Genomic DNA, 21,013 nt, shown 5'->3' with positions numbered 1-21,013 from the left:
TGACATTGCTGGCCGTCCATAGTTGCGATTGATCGGATCAATCGCAATTCTTTGTAAGACGGGGCCCAGTTTATCAATACATCATCATGTAAGTGTATTCATTGAGAGCAACTTCCTGTTTAGTAACCTTTTTGAAAAAACAGTGAATTTTTTTCATTTTTGGCAGCTTGTTTCACTGTGATTCTTCCATATCTCCTGTTATCAAATGAGATTTGTTGATTAACCAATCAGTCAATTTTGTCATTGTACATGTAGGTCATCATGTATCACTGGAGGTGAATAATATCCTTCTTGATTTTCTCTGCTACCATGGAGGTCACCTTCCAACAGATGATTCTGTCCTTAAGAAAATGTTGGCTCCGAACACTCAAAAAGAGGTAATTGGTCACTATGAGCTTGTTGGCTCCAAACACTAAAAAAGAGGTAATTGGTACATATATGAGTTTGTTGGCTTCAAACACTTAAAAGATGTAACTAATCGCTATGAGCCTCTTGGCTTCTTACTTTAAAAAAAGAAGAGGTGATTAGACAAGTGTTGTGAGCTTGCTGGCTCCAAACACTTAAAAAGCGGTAATTAGTCACTATGAGCTTGCTGGCTTTAAACACTCCAAAAGCGGTCATTAGTCATTATGAGCGTGTTGTTTTCAAACACTCAAAGAGATGTAACTTGTCACTATGAGCATGTTGGCTCCAACACTCAAATTTGGTAATTAGTCACTATGAGCTTGCTGAACACTCAAAAAGAGGTAATTAGTCATCATGAACTTGCTGGCTCCAAACACTAAAAAGAGGTAACTAGGCACTATGAGCCTCTTGGCTCTAAACTTAAATAAAAGGTGGTGATTAGTCAAGTGCTGTGAGTTTGTTGGCCCTGAACACTAAAAAAAGAGATAGTCACTTTTAGCTAGTTGGCTCCAAACACTCAAAATGAGGTAATTAGCCACTATTAGCTAATTGGTTCCAAACACTCAAAAAGAGGTAATAAGCCACTATTAGCTAATTGGCTCCAAACACTCAAAAGAGGTAATTAGTCACTATTAGCTAATTGGCTCCAAACACTCAAAAAGAGGTAATTAGCCACTATTAGCTAATTGGCTCCAAACACTCAAAAGAGGTAATTAGTCACTATTAGCCTATTTAGCTAATTGGCTCCAAACACTCAAAAAGAGGTAATAATAATATGCATTTATATAGCGCCATCTATCTAGAAATATTCTATTCCGAGGCGCGTTATTATTTTTATTACACCGGCTTTAGCTCGAGCTGCCTTTCATCGCTCATGCATTCAAGGAATTAATCCTGCCGGGTACCCATTCACCTCACCTGGGTTGAGTGCAGCACAATGTGGATAAATTTCTTGCTGAAGGAAATTACGCCATGGCTGGGATTCGAACCCACAACCCTCTGTTTCATTTGAAATAAGGTATTTGATCGGTCTGGAGTCAGGTTGGTTAGTGTGACTAGACAAAGCCCCCCCCCCCAAAAAAAACCAATCTTTGCACTTAAAGGGATGCTCCGGGGTGAGGATGTTTATAATAATAATAATAATAGTGATATCTTATTGAGCGTGCACACCGTCCAGAGACACTCCTGGCGCTAGCGCAGCAACAGTTCCTTTAGATACAAATATTTTATACATGTACATTACAAACAGCTGTTTACATATAAATAGAAATCTTAAATCACTACAAATACCATCTAAAATAGAGTAAAATTCACAGAGCAAATTGCTGAAAATTTGATCAAAATTGGACAACAAACAACGAAGCCATCAAACATTTGCACCACTCCGGCGAAACATGCCTTCAGGAACACTCACCAGGTGGGCTGACGATGTCACATCCCCACTTTCCTTTGTCTTTCCGGTATGTTATCACATGAAATCACAACCGTTCCATTCCCCCATAAATGTGCAAATGACACGTCTCCACCACGATGAAACAAGCTGCAGCGACAAACAACCAACGCACCAAATCAGCCGTCAATCCAACTGTTTTAGCTCCCGGTAGAAAGTTTTTGAATAAACCTAACCTCATACAATAAAAAAAGAACAAGTAGTGATATAACATCATCAGCCCAGCCAATGAACACCCATGAAGACACGCCCAGAACAGCCCCACCGGAACAATGCAATCCCTTTAAATTCAACAACCTCGCCACCTGCGATCCGACCCTGATCAAACCTTGAATTTTGCTCTGTGAATTTTACTATGTTTATTGAGATATAAATATCTTCAGCCCGGAGCATCCCTTTACCAATGACAGATTGAGACCGCTAGGTGGTGCTGGCTCTATCAAAATGAGGTCTCTCATTAAGCTCCCGGGTCAAGATATACCATAAAAAATGTTGATCTTATTATGAATATTTCATAAAATTTTGAATTCGTTATACCTGAGTGAGGGGAAATGTTATTGTCTTCCATCAAGACAATTTCTGCACGTTCGTTTTTATCATCATGCTCAGAGGGCGCACGCGTTAGATACCGTGGCCATGGTCCAACTCTCTGCTAATATGATTATGGAAAGCAGAAAATGTCACAAAATTTGTATGCATTGTATGTTTCTTATGTTTACTGTGCTCTTTCCTAATTCGTGATTGATGAAGAAAGCTATCTTCTTTATCCTTCCGAAAAAGTTAAGAATGATTTGAGAGAGAAATAAGCTGATACATTGAAATTCCACTGTTAGAGATTTATGCCACTATTCGCTATCCATAGTTAAACCACAACTTTAAACCAGAGTTTAAACTAAACCTGACTTCGTTCTTTGTGAAACACCCCCAAGGTCTGAAAGATTCCTCTGACTACAAGGTCAAATCATGCAGACTTAACTTAAAAACAACATAACCCTGACAGCGTTTAGAATATATCGGTTTTCTTCAGGTATTCCGTTGGTAAAACTTTCCTGTGGAATTTAAACGAGTTGTATACTACATGTATGATCAATTTTCTGATGCATTTCATATGTGAAAGGGTCCTCGGTGAGATATACGTGCATCTTTCTGCCGTCTTTGCCAAGGGAGGGGCTTGTTGCCAAGGAGGATGGGCGATCTTGAGTTGCGCAGACGATCCGTTCAGGTTCCACAGGTTGATTGAAAAACTCAACCATTTCCGTCAACTTTCGGATGGTCTCGGCTTCAAGATCTTTGTAAAAGATCGGAAGAAATGGTTTCCGACTCTCTATCCAGTGCAGATTTATCAATTTCCAGTTCTTGATTTCTTCATCAACATATCTTTTCCACTCTTTTGATGCGAAATATTTGACAGCTTGCTCACGCGTGGCTCCTGAGATGAACACTTGTCTTTGGAAACTATCGATCAGTAAGGATTCCGAATAAGCATGATGGCGCCATCAAACTTGTCCCTGTCAAGCTTATGGGTCTTGACGCAGATGGTGTCCTTGTTTTTGTAGTCTACGATTCCTCCCAAGAACTCTTTCTTTGCAACTTTCATTTCCCTTTCACCCTCCCAATAAACACTCCCTGTGTATATTCCTGTTGCTTTCTGAATAAGATGTCACGTCCATGTACTGCCGGACAGGGGTACGAAGCCAATGCAATGAGCAGGAGCGAACCGGGGGTGCCCAGTTTAATGGCGGAACATCTAGCATCTGGTATGGACGTCCTATAAACGGACATATAGTTATCTTCTCCGCAGTTGTGATACCTGTCCCCTGCACATTTCACGTCGCAGAGGGCGCTGTCTTCGTACGACAAGAACTGTGATTTCGATAAAAGGTCTGTGCAGTAGCATTCACGACCCACCTCAGTGATGCGTACGTAAACACCAACTGAATACAAGCCTCAACGCATGCCTCAATTGTGAGTTTGCTGGCTATGTCTTGCAGGATAAGCTCCCCTGTAATGACCTCTCTCTTTGCTTCCGGTTCCGGTCTCTTCACGCATGCGCGGTAAACACCTAGGCTGCCAATCTTCTTCCAAGGGAGCCATGTTTTTTTCAATGAAGATACATTTTGTTGACGGTTTATTGTCTTCTTATTGTGAACATCTCTAATTTCGCTGGTCCTCTTTGCAGTGTGTCTCAATGGATTATCAATTGGCTTGTGGTTCAGCAAAATCCCAACGCAGTACCAGAGCAAGAAGACGACGCTGATCAAAAAGAAGTATTCTTTGAAGCGGGAGGGATAATATTGGCAGTTGTGGCGAAAATTCATCTCCCTAAATTGCGTAGTTGATATCTGATATCATTTTCTCAAGGCAAATTTAACTTCAAAACAGGGTTTGAATACGATCTGACGCGAAAATTTCTGTCCGATGCAGTGCGTTGTTGCCATACTCTGTCTAGTAGTTGCCAACATTAAGGTCCTCCCCTCCTAAGTAATGGTATCCCCATTTCACAACATTCCTTAAAGATGGAAGTAAATTAGGTAATTAGCCACTATTAGCTAGTTGGCTCCAAACACTCAAAAAGAGGTAACTAGTCACTATGAGCTTGCTGGCTCCAAACACTCAAAAAGAGGTAACTAGTCACTATGAGCTTGCTGGCTCCAAACACTCAAAAAGAGGTAACTAGTCACTATGAGCTTGCTGGCTCCAAACACTAAAAAAGAGCTAATTAGTCACTATGAGCTTGCTGGCTCCAAGCTCTCAAACAGAGGTAACTAGTCACTATGAGCTTGCCGGCTCCAAACACTCATAAAGAGCTAAGTAGTCACTATGAGCTTGCTGGCTCCAAACTTTCAAACAGAGGTAACTAGTCACTATGAGCTTGCTGGCTCCAAACACTCAAAAAGAGGTAACTAGTCACTATGAGCTTGCTGGCTCCAAATATCAAAAAGAGCTAATTAGTCACTATGAGCTTGGCTCCAAACACTCAAAAAGAGGTAACTAGTCACTATGAGCTTGCTGGCTCCAAACACTCAAAAAGAGGTAACTAGTCACTATGAGCTTGCTGGCTCCAAACACTCAAAAAGAGGTAATTAGTCACTATGAGCTTGCTGGCTCCAAACTCTCAAACAGAGGTAACTAGTCACTATGAGCTTGCTGGCTTCAAATTTTCAAACAGAGGTAATTGGTCATTATGAGCTTGTTGGCTCCACTCACTAAAAAAAGTAATTAGTCACTATGAGCTTGCTGGCTCCAAACACTTAAAAAGAGGTAACTAGTCACTATGAGCTTGCTGGCTCCAAACACTCAAAAAGAGGTAATTAGTCACTATGAGCTTGCTGGCTCCAAACTCTCAAACAGAGGTAATTAGTCACTATGAGCTTGCTGGCTTCAAACTTTCAAACATAGGTAATTGGTCATTATGAGCTTGTTGGCTCCACTCTCTAAAAAAAGTAATTAGTCACTATGAGCTTGCTGGCTTCAAAGTCTCAAACAGATGTAATTAGTAATTATGAGCTTGTTGGCTTTAAACTCTCAAAAAGAGGTCACTAAAAGAGGTCACTAAAAGAGGTGGTCTTCAGTTTTTGTCTCGCCTGCGTAGTGGAGCGAGACATACATGTAGGTATCACTATTTCCGGCGTCGTCGTCGTAGTCAACAATTGTGTTGTACACCCAATAACTTTCTATAGCTTCAAGGTGGGATCACCAAATTCATACCAGAGGTCCATCTCCTGAAGGCACAGGTCAAGTTCGAATATGAGTCAAATTGGAATAAGGTCAAAGGTCAATGAACTTTCCATGACTGGCACTGTGCTGTGTTGTACACATAATAACTTTGTACACCCAATAACTTTCTATAGCTTCGAGGTGGGATCACCAAATTCATAACAGAGGTCCATCTCCTGAAGGCACAGGTCAAGTTCGAATATGAGTCAAATTGGAATAAGGTCAAAGGTCAATGAACTTTCCATGACTGGCACTGTGCTGTGTTGTACACATAATAACTTTCTATATCTTCGAGGTGGGATCACCAAATTCATACCAGAGGTCCATCTCCTGAAGGCACAAGTCAAGTTCGAATATGAGTCGAATTTGAATAAGGTAAAAGGTCAATGAACTTTCCATGACTGGCAGTGTGCTGTGTTGTACACATAATAACTTTCTATATCTTCGAGGTGGGATCACCAAATTCATACCAGAGGTCCATCTCCTGAAGGCACAGGTCAAGTTCGAATATGAGTCGAATTTTAATAAGGTCAAAGGTCAATAAACTTTCCATGACTGGCACTGTGCTGTGTTGTACACATAATAACTTTCTATATCTTCGAGGTGGGATCACCAAATTCATACCAGAGGTCCATCTCCTGAAGGCACAGGTCAAGTTTGAATATGAGTCGAATTTTAATAAGGTCAAAGGTCAATGAACTTTCCATGACTGGCACTGTGCTGTGTTGTACACACAATAACTTTCTATAGCTTCGAGGTGAGATCGCCAAATTCATAACAGACGTCCATCTCTTGAAGGTACAGGTCAAGTTCGAATATAAGTCGAATTTGAATAAGGTCAAAGGTCAATGAACTTTCCATGACTGGCACTGTGCTGTGTTGTACACACAATAACTTTCTATATCTTCGAGTTAGGATTGCCAAATTCATACAAGAGGTCCATCTTTTGAAGGTGCAGGTCAAGTTCAAATGTGAGTTGAATTTGATTAAGGTCAAAGGTCAATGAACTTTCCATGACTGGCACTGCTGTGTTGTACACACAATAACTTTCTATAGCTTCGAGGTGGGATCGCCAAACTCGTAACAGAGGTCCATCTAAGTCATATAGCATACATGTAGTTTTGACATGCAGTCTCTTCATGACTGCAATATGCAGGCGAGACAACGCTTGGCGTTTGCCTTGTATAATCATTTGTTAGCTTTGATTTCTTGATTTGACAAATTTTAATTTATCTACGAGTACCAGATCTAGATCTGCAGTGATGTAGTAACAATCAAACTTGGTTTTACAGACGTTCCCATGAAATCAGAATTTACTGCAACTTCATGTACTTTTACTTATCTTTAAGTTAAAATATTAGGCAAGCAAACATGCCCCCCCCCCCACTTGTTCATACAAATTTCTTTGATTTTGAATTGGTATGATAGGAAGGAGAAGGTGACACAGCATCAGAGATTGGGGAGGAGAACGGCGAAGGTGTCGTCAAGAGTGGCAAAGAAGAAAATAGCAACCTGAAAAGATGGAAGAATAGATACAAGTTAATCCAGTGGAAGTGAGTACTAGTCAATCATCCCAGTTTTTAATTCAGTTTTAGTCCCGGACTACAGGGGTGGCCTGATTACCCTCACCCCCTCCCTCCACTTTACTTTAATCATTGCATCCTTCTTCCTCAACCTAACCCTTCTTCTTTCTTCCAACATTTGTGTTTTCTATGTCTTCTTTGGTCACCCCACCTCAAACTCAAGTGCCCTTCTCAAAACATGATCAGTAGTTATGTAATAACTGTGTGGTGATAAATGAAGCTTCAAAATGTTATAATTTAACAACTGTTGTCAGATTTTGCTGTTTGAAATTAACATTTTCTGACCACCTTAAAGCATAGATGATATCTCGACGAAAAATAAATTTTGCATTCACCTTACACACAAAATCCCATTTTTGTACAATTTGGGGTTGACATGCATGTATAAAAAATAACTCAGTGTCGCAACTGTGTCTGATTTTTGAAACAATGGTCTCAAAAGATGCACAAGACTTGAAAAAGTTGGCAAGTGATGCAGTCACAAAATTTTGTGTGGCTTAGTTACGAAATTTGTTGAGGGGGCAGGTTAAATTGGAATTTTAGCTGACCCCCCCCTTAACTTAGGGTTTGACTGGTCAAAGTCATCAATAATGATTGTCTTATGAATTTTGTTATTAATTTGGGCCTCCAGTCTGCAAGAGAGTGCACCTATGACCAGCAGAATCAGTCAGGCATCCACATGGTTCAACTCAGGCCTAATTTAATACCTTATGCTATGGAGTTCTCTCTGAATTGAGACCAACTGGAATTCAGATAAAATCAATGGCAGTGACATTCAATATGCATAGGATAACAAGCTTCTTTCGTTCATTTTGTTCCCATTCAGAGATGGCAATCCTGCGGATAAGTTGTTTGATAGTATGGAAGAGAGAGATTCTAGGAGCTATAATAGCATGATCAGAGGATTAGTTAAGGTGAGTAATTAGTCAATACTCATGTTGATCAGTACCGGCCACACACAAACATTGTTAGCGTTAACTGTGCGCTAATAGAGGTCTTGGTACACCCGGTAATGTTGCAGCGATGCCTAATAACACAGCAACGTGTTATTACACTTTGGATAAACATTTTGACTTCACAATCCGAAAGATGTGACCGGGCCCACTGTTTGCGCTCTGTTAGGCTAACAAGTATTCTGTGCAGCCGGCACTGATCTTTGAGAGTATAAAAGAAATAGATGCTAGGAGCTAAGGGTAGTGCTCATGCAATATTATACAAATAGCGAATACGCATGAGTGCGATGGTGCGAGATTTCGCGTGAGGTGAAAGAAAGATGCTCTATTCAACAAGGTGTTAGCTGAGTTGAATAGAGCGTCTCTTTCTTTTTTTCTTTTTTTTTTTAATGAGTTTTATTTGCAATTCACATTTTAACAAAAATATCTCAGAAACAGATACATGATTCTTTTACATTCATATAGATAGACACCATGCGAGGTTAAAGTAATATACAACAGATCCAATTCAAAACAACAAAAAATAGATCTATGCCCTTTACTCTTTCATAGTAATTATATTCCACTTTTTTCTGTGAAACTCCGAACGATTATGTTTAAAAGAAATGTAGCGTTCTGTTTTTTCTAACTGTGTTAAAGTGCATAGAAACGATTTAAAAAGAGGAATTGTTTTACTATATTTGCATGAAAAAATGAAATATTTGCCGTATGGTATTATGGTATTTACCAAATAAAAATGTTCTCTTTCCAATGTTCCAAAACAAATTTCTAATTTAGATAACTTATAAGAACGGATATTTTTTTAAGTCAACCAAGTACACAAATCGTTCCAAAAGTTCGAAACAAATTGGCATTCAAAAAATAGATGCATCAATGTTTGATTTTGTTCATTACAAAAATCACATATGTCTTGATCAAAAATTCCGATTTTATATAAATTACGATTTGTCGACACTTTTCTGTGTATAAATTTAAATTGGAAATTCCTTAATTTGTTATCTATTGACGATTTGTATATCAGGGTAAAACGAGAATTCCAAATTTCATTATTTGATAATTGCAGTGAAAGGTCGTTTTCCCATTTGTAGCATTGATCTGTCTCTGACACGTCCAAATTATAATTATTTATAAAATGAGAATAACATAATTTAGAAACTTTTTTGTGTTTAAGGAAATTACGTAATCGATCGTCGTGTGGTTCAAAAGGTGTATTCTGTTTTATGTATTTTTTTCTAATAACTCTTTTCCATTCATTTGGTATGGCAGATAATAATGAATTATACATCATGATGGATGTGTAACCGTAGTTTTCAACTATAACTTCAAAAGATTTAAAAAGTCCATCTTCTGTTAGAAAATCGTAAATAGTGTTTAAAGAAGATTCTGACCATCTTTGAATATAAAGAGGTTTTCCATCAACTAAAATGTGTGAATTGAACCACAGAGGTTGCGACAGTATTTCCTTAAACCTAACAGGATTATAGTATCTGTAATATGACCATGAACTCAATACATCATTCCAAAAAGTTTTGGTACATGGATTGAATAATATATGACTTTTGCTCATATTCGAAATCGTAAATTTGCTCTCACCAATGAAACGAACAGATTCTTTAAAAAAAACACTTCCATTTCCCATTGTTATCATCATCTAAAAATCTTTTGACCCATGATACTTTAAGTGCTTGATTAAAACATGACAAATGTAACATTTTTAGACCACCATCTTTGTAGTCATTGTATAAAAGAGAACGCTTAATTTTATCACCTTTCTTACTCCATAAAAAATTAAATAATAGCTGTTGCATTTCGATAAAGAAGGTCGGTGGTGGGTCTGAAATAATGCTTAAAAGATATATTAGTTTTGGAATGACCAATGTTTTTATTACTACTATCTTTCCATACAATGTAAGAGATCTACCATTCCAAATGTTTAACAGAGATTTGATCTCATCCAGTTTTGGTATAAAGTTTAAATAAAAAAAAGTATGTTTATCACTTAATGGGATTTTTATGCCTAAATAAGAAAAATAATCTAAGGGCCATTGAAAAGGAATGTCTTGGCATAGATACATCGTACAATTCCCAAGTTGAATAACATTACACTTTTCAACATTGACTTTCAATCCACACATTTCTTTAAAAGTATTTAATACAGATATGCATTTTCTTAAGTTTTGTTCGTTTGGTTCAAGGTAAATGGTTGTGTCGTCTGCGTATTGATTTATTTTTATTTCGGTATTATCATATATTTTTAAACCACAGATTTCTTGATTTTCTCGAACTAAACAACCTAAAATTTCAACAACTAAAATAAAGAGATATGGCGAGAGCGGGCAACCTTGTCTTACTCCGAGGTGTATTTCAAAAATATTTGAGGAATAGCCATTATTTATTACACAACCTTCAATATCAACATAAAGAAGTTGAACCCAACGAACAAATTTTTCACTGAAACCGAACCTTTTTATAGTTTTGTATATAAAAGACCACTCAACTGTATCGAACGCTTTTTCAAAGTCAATACAGAGTGCCAGACCGCCAACATTGTGCTTTTTGCAATAATTTTGAATATCAATAAAAAGTCTTATATTTTCGCCAATATAACGTCCTTTGAGAAAACCACATTGATCATGATTTATGAGAGGTGATATTACTTTTTTTATTCGGAAAGAAATTATTTTTCCGAGAATCTTATAATCACTATTTAATAAAGCGATTGGACGCCAATTCTTCAGTAAAAGTAAATTTTTCCCTCTTTTGGGCAACAGTGTAATAATACTTCTCCTCATTGAATGAGGTAATATATTTTTTTCAAAACTTTCATTAAAAACTAAACATAGTAAAGGATATATTTCATTCCAAAAAGTCTTGTAGAAATCAATTGGCAACCCGTCACTCCCTGGTGACTTGTCATTTGCAAAAGACACAATCGAATCATAACACTCCTTCTCTGTTATCATTGATCCCAACATATTTATGTCACTCTCATTTACAGTTGGTATATTTAAGTTTTTCATTGATATATTCCTATTCAGAATGTTCTCTTGAGATGAATACAAATTAGCATAAAAGGTCCTTTCTTCTTCAAGAATATTTTTTGAATTAAAAATAATACCTGTATCTGTTTGGAGCCGAAATATACATTTCTGTTGGTAATTTCTTTTTTCTAAGTTTGCAAAGTATTTGGTATTTTTTTCTCCCTCTGCGATCCATCTCACTTTCGATAGCACGATTGCCCCACGTACAACACCTTCATGTAATATTTCAAATTCTCTTTCTTTTACCAAATGCAAAATCTTGCACCATTTCACGAATAAGAATATTCGCTATTTGTGTTGTACAACGCCTCGGAATTTAGCGAAAATATGAAGAAAAAAACCCAAGAGTTTTTCCCTGCAGTAATCTATGAAAAGGGAGCAAAAAAATTGAAAGCGAAAAGCAAAATCCCTCAAGCGCACATGACCTTGGGCAGCATTGCGCATTTAACCAGCAGGCGTATTGCACCTTACTGAGCCCAATGAATTAAATCGTATTGTGACGTCACCTCCTAAGGCCGTGCAACGGTACATTTTGGATGGTACGTCTTTTGTGCAACGGTACGAATGTTTGACATTCAGCCTCTCGCGTACAACAAGCTAAGTAGGCGTTGTACAATCATATCAATCAGTTGTTTGATAGTCTTGAGGAGACAGATTCTAAAGCAGTGGTAAGCTACACATGCTAGATGCCCTTAATGGACCCCCCATCATGATTTTTCACTCACCAATGAGATGCTGCAAGAAACTTGCAATTGATCGCAAGTCAATTTTTTTAGGTCCCAAAATCAATTGAAAGTCGCGAATTTTATTGCACATTTGCAACCAATTGATGGTTTGCTTCTTGGCTGAACAAGTATGAATTGATTTACTTTAGAATTTGAGATCTATCACTTGTAAATTTGCATCTGAAATTTGCAATTGATTCCAATTACAAAGTTTGCACTTCAAGAAAACTCATTGAGAATTCACAATGGAGCTATAATACCATAATCAGAGGAATAGCCAAGGTTGTGAGACTAGTATAATATATTGGCATGATATATATTCATGTATTTCATACTTAGTGAGAGTATTGTTCTTTCTTATTGCTTCAACTTATTACATCACATACATGAATCTAGTGTATCTCTTCTTTTCTTTCTGTTTGATTTTAAGCAGATTTGATTTGTCATTTTATCCATTTCTGAATTTGAGGAGCCAGCATAAGTTTGGAAAAAAAATGTAGTTATTTTGTGTGTATTGAATGTTGAAATAATTTGCAACCAATATATGCATTTCACTCAAACATGCAATTCAATGTGATTTTGAAAAACCATTAAAACAAGGAGATAATACAAGATTATTTGCTTGATATTTGTATGATTGTGTCTTCATAGCATGGAGCTCACTCACGTGCATACACCCTTTACAACGAGATGCAGGAGAGAGGGATACAAACTGACGTCCATGCCTATAATGCGTTGATAGAGGGCAGTATCAGTATCAGAGATGATTATAAGGAACGGTGGTCTGTAATGGCAGTAAGTGATCAAGGATTCAAAATAATTACAGCTCTATTTATTGAGACAAAAAATAGTGATGCTACATGTATAGCTTTGTCTTTTTAAAAGTTCCTAGTACATAATGTACCATTCCTGTTAAATAAAGAATCACAATTAAGATTAGAAATATTAGAATTAGAAATAAAATAGGCATGTGTGAACTGGAAAAAGAAAATATTTTAGTAAGAAAATAGCAGGGTTGAGTGGGAGAATGAAATGGAATAGAAGTGGTTGACTTTTAAAACTGTAGTCCATATACACAATGAGAAAAAAAATACCTCTTATATGTATTAAGGAACATTCTCTACTGACAAGCTTTTTCATTCACTTATATTATGTTGTCATAAACAAGTGTGTAAACAGGTAGGGGCATATTGATTTTGTCATGACAATGAAGCATGCATGAGTATACATCATATTTAGAAAACACATAATGGAAATATTCATTCGAAATGACCAGGGGCCTGTTGCAGAAAGAGTTGCAATCAAACACAACTCTAAAAATCATGCGCAACTTGATTTTCAGCCAATCAACCACACGCATTTTGGACTTGCGATTGATTTTTTGACTTGCGTTTAAATGCAACTTTTTCTGCAACAGGCCCCTGTTCGCTCACATTCCATAGTTGAGATTGATCACATCAATCGAATTCTTTGTGAGACGGGACCCAGCTCTGCTAAAGCCATGGTACATGTAGTTATATTGCGTTATTGTACACTGCTGAAAGTCTTTTGATAATGTTAGTGTTGAGTTCTTTGTAAGCAAGTTTACTTATCATTTAATTATTGCTTGCTCCCATCATAGCAACTGATGAAACAGATGGATATAGAGAAAGTACAACCCAATCTAGGTACATTCAATACTCTGCTTGACAATCTAAGAATCATGGGTGCCCTTGGACGTAAGATGGGCCTTAAAACGGTAGCAGAGATGAAGGCATGTGGTGTTGGTAAGTAACAATTTCATTAAATACCTTTCTATAACTTTTATTGCCTTGCTGGCAATGATTAATTTCTATGGCTCGTATTCTGAAGTCGGGTTTTATTTAAGTTGTGGTTTAACTATGGAAGGCCAATTGTTACATAATCACTAACAGTAGAGATATCATACTTTAGCTCATTCGGCTCTCAAATCATTCATAACTGTGTAGGAAGTATAAATAGATGATTGTCTTCACCATCGATGAATCAGGAAAGAGCACAGTAAACATAAGAAACATACAACTTAATAATTTTTTTTAATACTTTTGGCTTCCCATACTTAAACCACAACTTTAAACCTGAGTTTAAGTTAAACCCGACTTCAGAATACAGGCCTATGTCTTCAGATACTATGATCTAATCTCTGTTTTAGGCCCCCCCCCCCAAAAAAAAAATTGTTTTTAATATTCAGGCACTTTTTTTTCAACTTACTGCCTAAAATCTGCGACATTGGGTAAGCTACAAGCTAGCTACAATTAATGGGGATTTTCTAGGGCTACATCAGACCTGCCAACCAGTCCGTTTTAGCCGTATTTATTACGTTTTTGCAACCAAAGTACGGCAGTACGTTTTTTCTTTTAAAAATGCGTTTTTTTTAAATTACAAAATCGTAATTGAGAAAAATCATCTCTTTATGTCTCTATTTCATAAAACGTATGCAAATATGGTTATTAGATCAATGTAATTTCACGTAATTTTTTTTTTTTCAATCATTTTGTTAAAACCAGGGTGAAGATATACACATGTTTCAATGCTTTTTTTTCTTCATCTGCAAGAGCAGTGCGCATTTTAGCTTGCATGCAGCTTGAGCGCCGCGATGAGTGAGTGCGCCAAGCATTTTATTATGAAATACACTTTTTTGGGGAGAAATACAGTTTTTTTTATTACAGAATACAGTTTTTTATTCCCAGAGGTTGGCAGGTCTGCTACATGTATCTCTTTAGGTCCCAGGGCTCTTTTGAGCATAATGGGGGTAAAATCACCCTGAGCCCCCACATAGTTTTTTCCCTGCTCTAATTTAGCAATCTTAGGAATATGTTGAAAAAGGCAGAGGTTAACAGTATTTAGTACTCCAAAAAGGGAAATATAAAGTGACTTAAAAAAACCCATCTTAATATTATGTTAATCTCCTTAGGAGATTTAGTAATTGATGATTTTCCAGTCACAGATATCTTAAAAGATTCTGCACGAATTCAATTTTTTTTTTCTTCCTAGGTGTTTTTTTTCTCTTCCGTTTGAACAATATTAAATAGAACATTAATCAAAGTTCAGTATTTTTTAAAATACAACCTTTGTAATGTCCATTACAAAGGTTTTCATTCTGCATTGATGTTATTGATCAAAGTATGTAATCTTATTTACAATTAAAGGTTTTTAATACAGTACTTCATTGATGCTATTGCATTGGTGCTATTGATCACAGTATGGTTTGATTGTCAAGTTACCTCCATATGAAATAAATCATAATTGTTTTTTTTTTCAGAGCCCAGTCTTGGAACTTACAGTTTGCTGCTTATGATCTTCTATAAAGACAGTAAGATATCACTTCTTTTTCTTATTACAAAAACTGCTCGGAATGTTTACTTTTTCATGTCTTATTACATAAAATTTCCAAAAGTTTGAGCTCGTGATTCACACAAGGATGCCCTTTTAAAGGAGAATGAAACCCTTGAAACCAGCTGAATCCATATCAAAGAGAAAAATCAAAGAAACATATTGTTGAAAGTTTGAGGAAGATTGAATGAATAATAAGAAAGTTATGAGCATTTGAATATTGAGATCACTAATGCCATGTAGATCCTCCTATTGGCAATGCGACCAAGATCTGTGATGTCACACACGTACAACTCTCTCATTACTTTAGTACTTATTTCACTTATATTCTCATTTTTATGGAGTCTATCACAAGGTGAGGTGTTCTCTTTATGAGAGGACAAGTACAGAGGTTTCACAACATTATATCATTGATGAATCGTTTGTCATATGATTAGAATGAGCAAAAAGAGATGTTTTGGGGTATATTTTCAGTGTCCGAAATGGGAGAGTTGTTCATCTGTGACATCATAGATCTTAGTCGCATTGCCAATGGGAGGATCTCCATAGCATTAGTGATCTTGACATTCAAATGCTCATAACTCTTCTATTGCTAGTCCTATTTATCTCAAACTTTTGTTGATCTTATTCTTTGATTTTTCTGCTTTCACAAAAGCTAACTTGCTCCAAGAGTTTCATTCTCCTTTAACATATAGGTCCATAATTGACCAAAAAGCGAGTCTTACATCTTTAGATTTGAAAGATTTTCCAAACCCCTCGCTCGTTACGCTCCCTCGTGAAAAAAACCCTTAATATATATCTGATCATTTTATGTCGTTGTTATTGAAGTCTTTGTATGATTATTAGGTTATAGGGTCAGCTAATAACAAGGCTTGTTCCTTTTTTGCTGTCCCTCTCATGTTCAATCCAATGTTTATTTATATTTGTTGTTATTGTTTTTCTATTTTGTGAAAATGTAGTGTTTTTGTTTGGATTTTTATGAGCAAATAAATTGAAATTGAAATGAAAGAGAAGAAGAAAACATGGAGAAATGAGGAAATCAAAGCATGTGTAGAGCTTTAGTCATGGGACATTTATAATTAATTATAGTGGACTATCATTTAACATTTCAACATTACAAATGTGGCCATTGAAGCTTCAAAGTTTATATCCTGAAATTTGCAGCTCTTGTTTGAGGAGTAATGAAAATTATGAAAAAAATTAATGCAGATTTTATTCTATTAGGCACCTGGCCAAAATAGATTTCAAGTTCATTCACAAAATTTGTTCTAAGAAAATATATATATTTTTTTTGCATCATCCTAATTTCTGTTTTAGGGCATACACAATTATAGAATTTAGTATTGAATTGCGACTGCATTTGTAGGGGGATTAACCAAACTTATCATCCGCTTTAAGGAGAGAGGAAAAATGAAATGAACAAGGTAAAAGGAGGAGGAAAAGAAATAGGATAAGGAGGAAGAGGAGGGAGGGAGGGAGGGAGGGGATTAGGAGAAAGAGAAGAAAATAGGAAGAGGAATAGGATACAGAGGTTTAAAGATGGATATCAATGAGTAAATATGTATCAAACGGCATGTGATATGAATTTAGCAGTGTTTTTTGTAGCAATTTATGAAAATTATTACTCCATTTATTTGTGCAAACATGAATGAAATGTATATTTTCAGAACGAACTCTCACTAAAACTATAAACTGTGATTTGTTTTAGGTCTTCCCCCAAGTGATATCTTGTATGATATAATGGATACGATAGAAGGACAGGAATTCTCAATGAGACATCCTAAGGATGGTAAGTTCAAGTTCAATTAATTTATTTCCAGTTAAAAATCACAATATAAAAATTCATAAAAATACATAATTGAGCAAATGCAAACCATATTCATGTATGTATTACAAAAGTCTTCCACATAAAATATATATGTATACAATAAGTTAACATTTTAAACAACAGAGGAAATAGGGAAATTATAAAAACCCCAAAATAGAGTTTGTCTAGATAACCTCCCCTAAAGGAATTAGACAAATATAATTGACAAAGTAAGATATAAGAAACTTATTTGCTCACAATTAAACACAAGATCAAACAATAAAGTGCTGCACTTATTCTGTATGAAGGAAAAAAAATGCTAGGTCAAAGGTCAAAGCTCTCAGAAGTTAAAGAGAAATTCCAGTAGTTGCAGTAAACACTGATTTCATGAGAAAGTCTGTAAAACAAGGCTTAATTGTCAGTATATCATCGAGGATCTAGATCTGGTACAGTTACATAAACTGAACTTCGTGAAATCTTGAAATCTACACTGAAAAATGTTCAGACTGAAGATCCCCAACACAGATAAGCGCAAGTGGGACAGTGTATAATTATTGCTTTGAATGTCGGGCCCGACGCTCTACTCGAATCCTGTGCTTTTTTGCTGATTTCTCAGCAACTACACAATTTCTTCCAGAATCCTTTGGCACATACGTCTTATTTATACAAACAGACACTTTGGTGGTCATATCATTGGATTCTGTACGAACTCATTTTGATATCGTTACCAAAACTAGCATTTACCTTTAACTGAATATACATGTAAATCTTTGATCTGGCAATGGTAGAGTAATAAATTTTAACGGTGTGCAGTCAAAATCCATCTAGTTTCTTTAGAATATAGCAAGAAAACTGAAAATACTGTTGCAAAAAAACAAACATTGAATGAAATTGTGTTCAAATATTGGCAAATATTTCCTACTGATATTACAGTATGAGGTTTTTCTGATTGTTATTTTTACACTACAACTCATATATATTCAGGTATCAGAATTATTTTTTTTTAATCTGAAAAATGTTTAACCAGTCATTTAAATGTAAATAATTAATTATCATCCTGTAATATTTTGAATTTGATCCCGATTAATTGTCAAGTCAATGATAAAGACACTATACATTCAATTCAATTCAATTTGCATTTATTTCATTCTCAATAAAAACAATTATAAAGCAAGGTATGGGAAACAATATATTTACAAGCAAGAGTAAAAAATGAAATGGGGAACTGCATAAATAAAGCCAAGTTGCCTTGTGAAAGCGTAGTTCCCAAAATATTGATAACATGGTATAGAGAAACAATAAGATAAAGAATTAAACGTGATATATAAACAACAAACACATACAGAAAAAACAACATAAAAAGGTGTCAATCTACAAGAAAAAAATAACTATACATATTTAAGATATAGGAACTGCTTCAATCTTTTTTTGAATGACCTGACAGACTTGCTTTCAATTACATCTATAGGGGTGGAGTTCCAAATCACAGGGAATTATGTTGTACACATTTCATTACATTATTAGTTTTAACTGGCCATAGGTGGAATGAATCTTTAAAACATGCATTGTGATTATGTATACGGTGATTAAAGATAAACATTTTATGGATATTAAGAGGTAGTTTATTTTGGAAATTAAAGAAACCAATTAATGCATTAGAAAAATAATACAAATAAATATTAAGAGACTTTATTTTTCGAAACAGTGGGGCAGAATGAAGCAGATATAAAGAAGAGAGTAAACCAGTTTGAAGCAGGTGGAAAGTGACACATTTAAAAAGACTTTTTTTATTATGGATAAGTAGGAGAGATTTTATTACATACATGAAATTTAATAGGACTTACAATTTTTGTGTGAAAATACAGCACTGTAAAAGTTAGTAATATGTAATATTTTTGTGTTCTGTCTGCCATTCTTTTGTTCTTGTCATTACATTGTGCAAAGTCTTACTTGTATATAAAATACTTTTTTTTTCATATAAAAGTTGCAAAAAAAAATGGAGGCAATATTGTTATTTTCAACAAGTTTTTCTTATTCCTTTTTATTTCCTATTGTTTTCTTTCTCTAGTGGAATTCTTTAAAAATGCCATGTCTGTGGTAAGTATTAGCTTGAATTATTCATTTGTGTAGAAGTAAAAGAAATATAATAATGGTTTTGATTATTTCAAATTTGTATTAATTCTGTTTATATTGTAATATTATTTCAAAGTACCAACAGGCAAGAAGGTAAATGAATATATTTATGCATACTGTTAACGCTGTTATTTTTGCGGAATTAATTTTTTTGCTCTTGGCGGCTTCAAAACATATTCGCGGGTTCTGGAATTAGCTTTGCACACTCCATAATCACAAAGTCACTTCTTCCCCATCTGTGAATGGTTTTGATTAACATTTCAGCAATGAAATTGTATTTTCTGATCATGATTCCAGCTCTAAAGCGTAATTCAGCATTGTTTTGATGCAATCATGATATTTTGTGACATTTAGCGCAACTTTTTTTTGCGGGGCGGACATCGGGGAAAGGCAATATGGAGGCACTGCTGGCCTGGTATGGACGGCCGAGTACGGGTAAGGACCGGGGGTATTACGGCTATTCAAAGTGCATGGGATCAATCAACAAACCTGGGCGATCAACAAGATGTCTTCTTAAAAACTAAACAGATCTAATCACTCACCAAGCAAACAGCAGCAAAGCAACTTATATTTCAAGCAAAATCATAATATGAATACCGATCTGGGACTGTTAAAAAAAATGATTGTATTGGAACAAATTCTCGCGATGAATATGATTTTGGAGCTCAAGCTTGCTTGCTTAAATGTCGCCCTCTATAGGTCAAATTGTGCAGTCTCTTTGCCAAAAGAAAGCAGTGGGAAGATAATTTTCAGGATCAGACAGGATTTAGGCTAAGTGAAACTGAGGAAAGCAGAAACATGGGAAAGACTAGTTGTCCATGTTCTGTGGTGTTGTCCTTATATATTGGACTGTGGGACAGGTACATGGATACAATAAACCGCGATTGAAGGACATATGACATATACACTACATACCAAAGCAATTGTATTGCACACATAAACATAGCATTAACAAAACATTGATGGGGGCAGTTGAAGAAGATTTTGTGAGTAAGTTGCCCCTTGATCAAGTTTGGTGACATAACTGAGATAAAGAAACACATAAGGTGCTAGACAGGAGAGCCACAATAAAGAAAACAGGATTGCACAAAAACAGAAAGATGGAAAATAGAAGTTCAAGACTGTTAACTGTTGGTTAATATATTTTCTAATAAGTACACTTCATAGGAGGGCTTTAACCCCTTTAAGGCTTGGTCCCACTACTATTGCGGACGTAGAGAGGATGTAAAATGGAAAAGAATCTTGCCATCCATTTGAAAATGTTATGTATCCGTAGTGTACTCTTTGCATACTTGTTTCATACGCTCTTTATCCATCGAGCATCCGTCCACTGTGATTTCATTGCTAACCTATTTTGTCCAGTGTCTGGAGCAAATGAAAACGGATGGAGCCACCCCAAAATTTTGCTTGTCCGCTGTATCCGTTATGGATACCTTTTCTGTCAGTTGGCCAGTGGGACCAGGTCTTTAGTTTTTTCGACCATTTAGCTAACTTTGGTCTTTGTTTGGTTGTGTATCTAGTGCTTATCACTGAGGGATGTAGAGCTGGCATACAGTGTAGACCTTCTTCTTAACACTGGAGAGAATTACAAGCTTGCCGGTGATTACACGGGTCAAAATGTCTACTAGTGAGTATCATACCAACTCAATAACTCGCTCTCTTCCATTTTTATTTCTAATGTACCTCGTATGCAACCTTTATTATTAATGTAGAAGTAGTAATAGTATGATTGATTTTATGTGTTATGAAATTTTCACACTACACCCAAATTAATTTTTATGTAATTTGTATACAATTGAATAACCATTTGCTGAATTTGACTTATTTGTATTGTTGATTTCAACTCTT

The 21,013-nt window shown here is 35.8% G+C and overlaps 1 protein-coding gene and 1 pseudogene across 1 annotated transcript in view; one reads left to right on the top strand and one right to left on the bottom strand.

The window, feature by feature from the left end:
- LOC129272531 (small ribosomal subunit protein mS39-like) overlaps positions 1–21,013 on the top strand; it is a 57,740-nt gene that overhangs the window by 11,184 nt on the left and 25,543 nt on the right. The window contains exons 7-15 of the mRNA XM_064107446.1: positions 256–377; positions 7,001–7,125; positions 7,982–8,069; positions 12,526–12,669; positions 13,496–13,640; positions 15,155–15,205; positions 16,934–17,014; positions 19,101–19,129; positions 20,686–20,792. Of these exons, the coding sequence (XP_063963516.1) occupies positions 256–377; positions 7,001–7,125; positions 7,982–8,069; positions 12,526–12,669; positions 13,496–13,640; positions 15,155–15,205; positions 16,934–17,014; positions 19,101–19,129; positions 20,686–20,792 (892 nt within the window). The remainder of the gene's footprint in view (positions 1–255; positions 378–7,000; positions 7,126–7,981; positions 8,070–12,525; positions 12,670–13,495; positions 13,641–15,154; positions 15,206–16,933; positions 17,015–19,100; positions 19,130–20,685; positions 20,793–21,013) is intronic.
- LOC129273672 (sialate:O-sulfotransferase 2-like) lies at positions 2,859–4,256 on the bottom strand (annotated as a pseudogene).

Source organism: Lytechinus pictus, chromosome 12, assembly GCF_037042905.1.
Source record: "Lytechinus pictus isolate F3 Inbred chromosome 12, Lp3.0, whole genome shotgun sequence".
NCBI classification, from domain to species: Eukaryota; Metazoa; Echinodermata; class Echinoidea; order Temnopleuroida; family Toxopneustidae; genus Lytechinus; species Lytechinus pictus.
The sequence above is the reverse complement of the archived record's forward strand: the minus strand, read 5'-3'. Positions and strand labels throughout refer to the sequence as shown.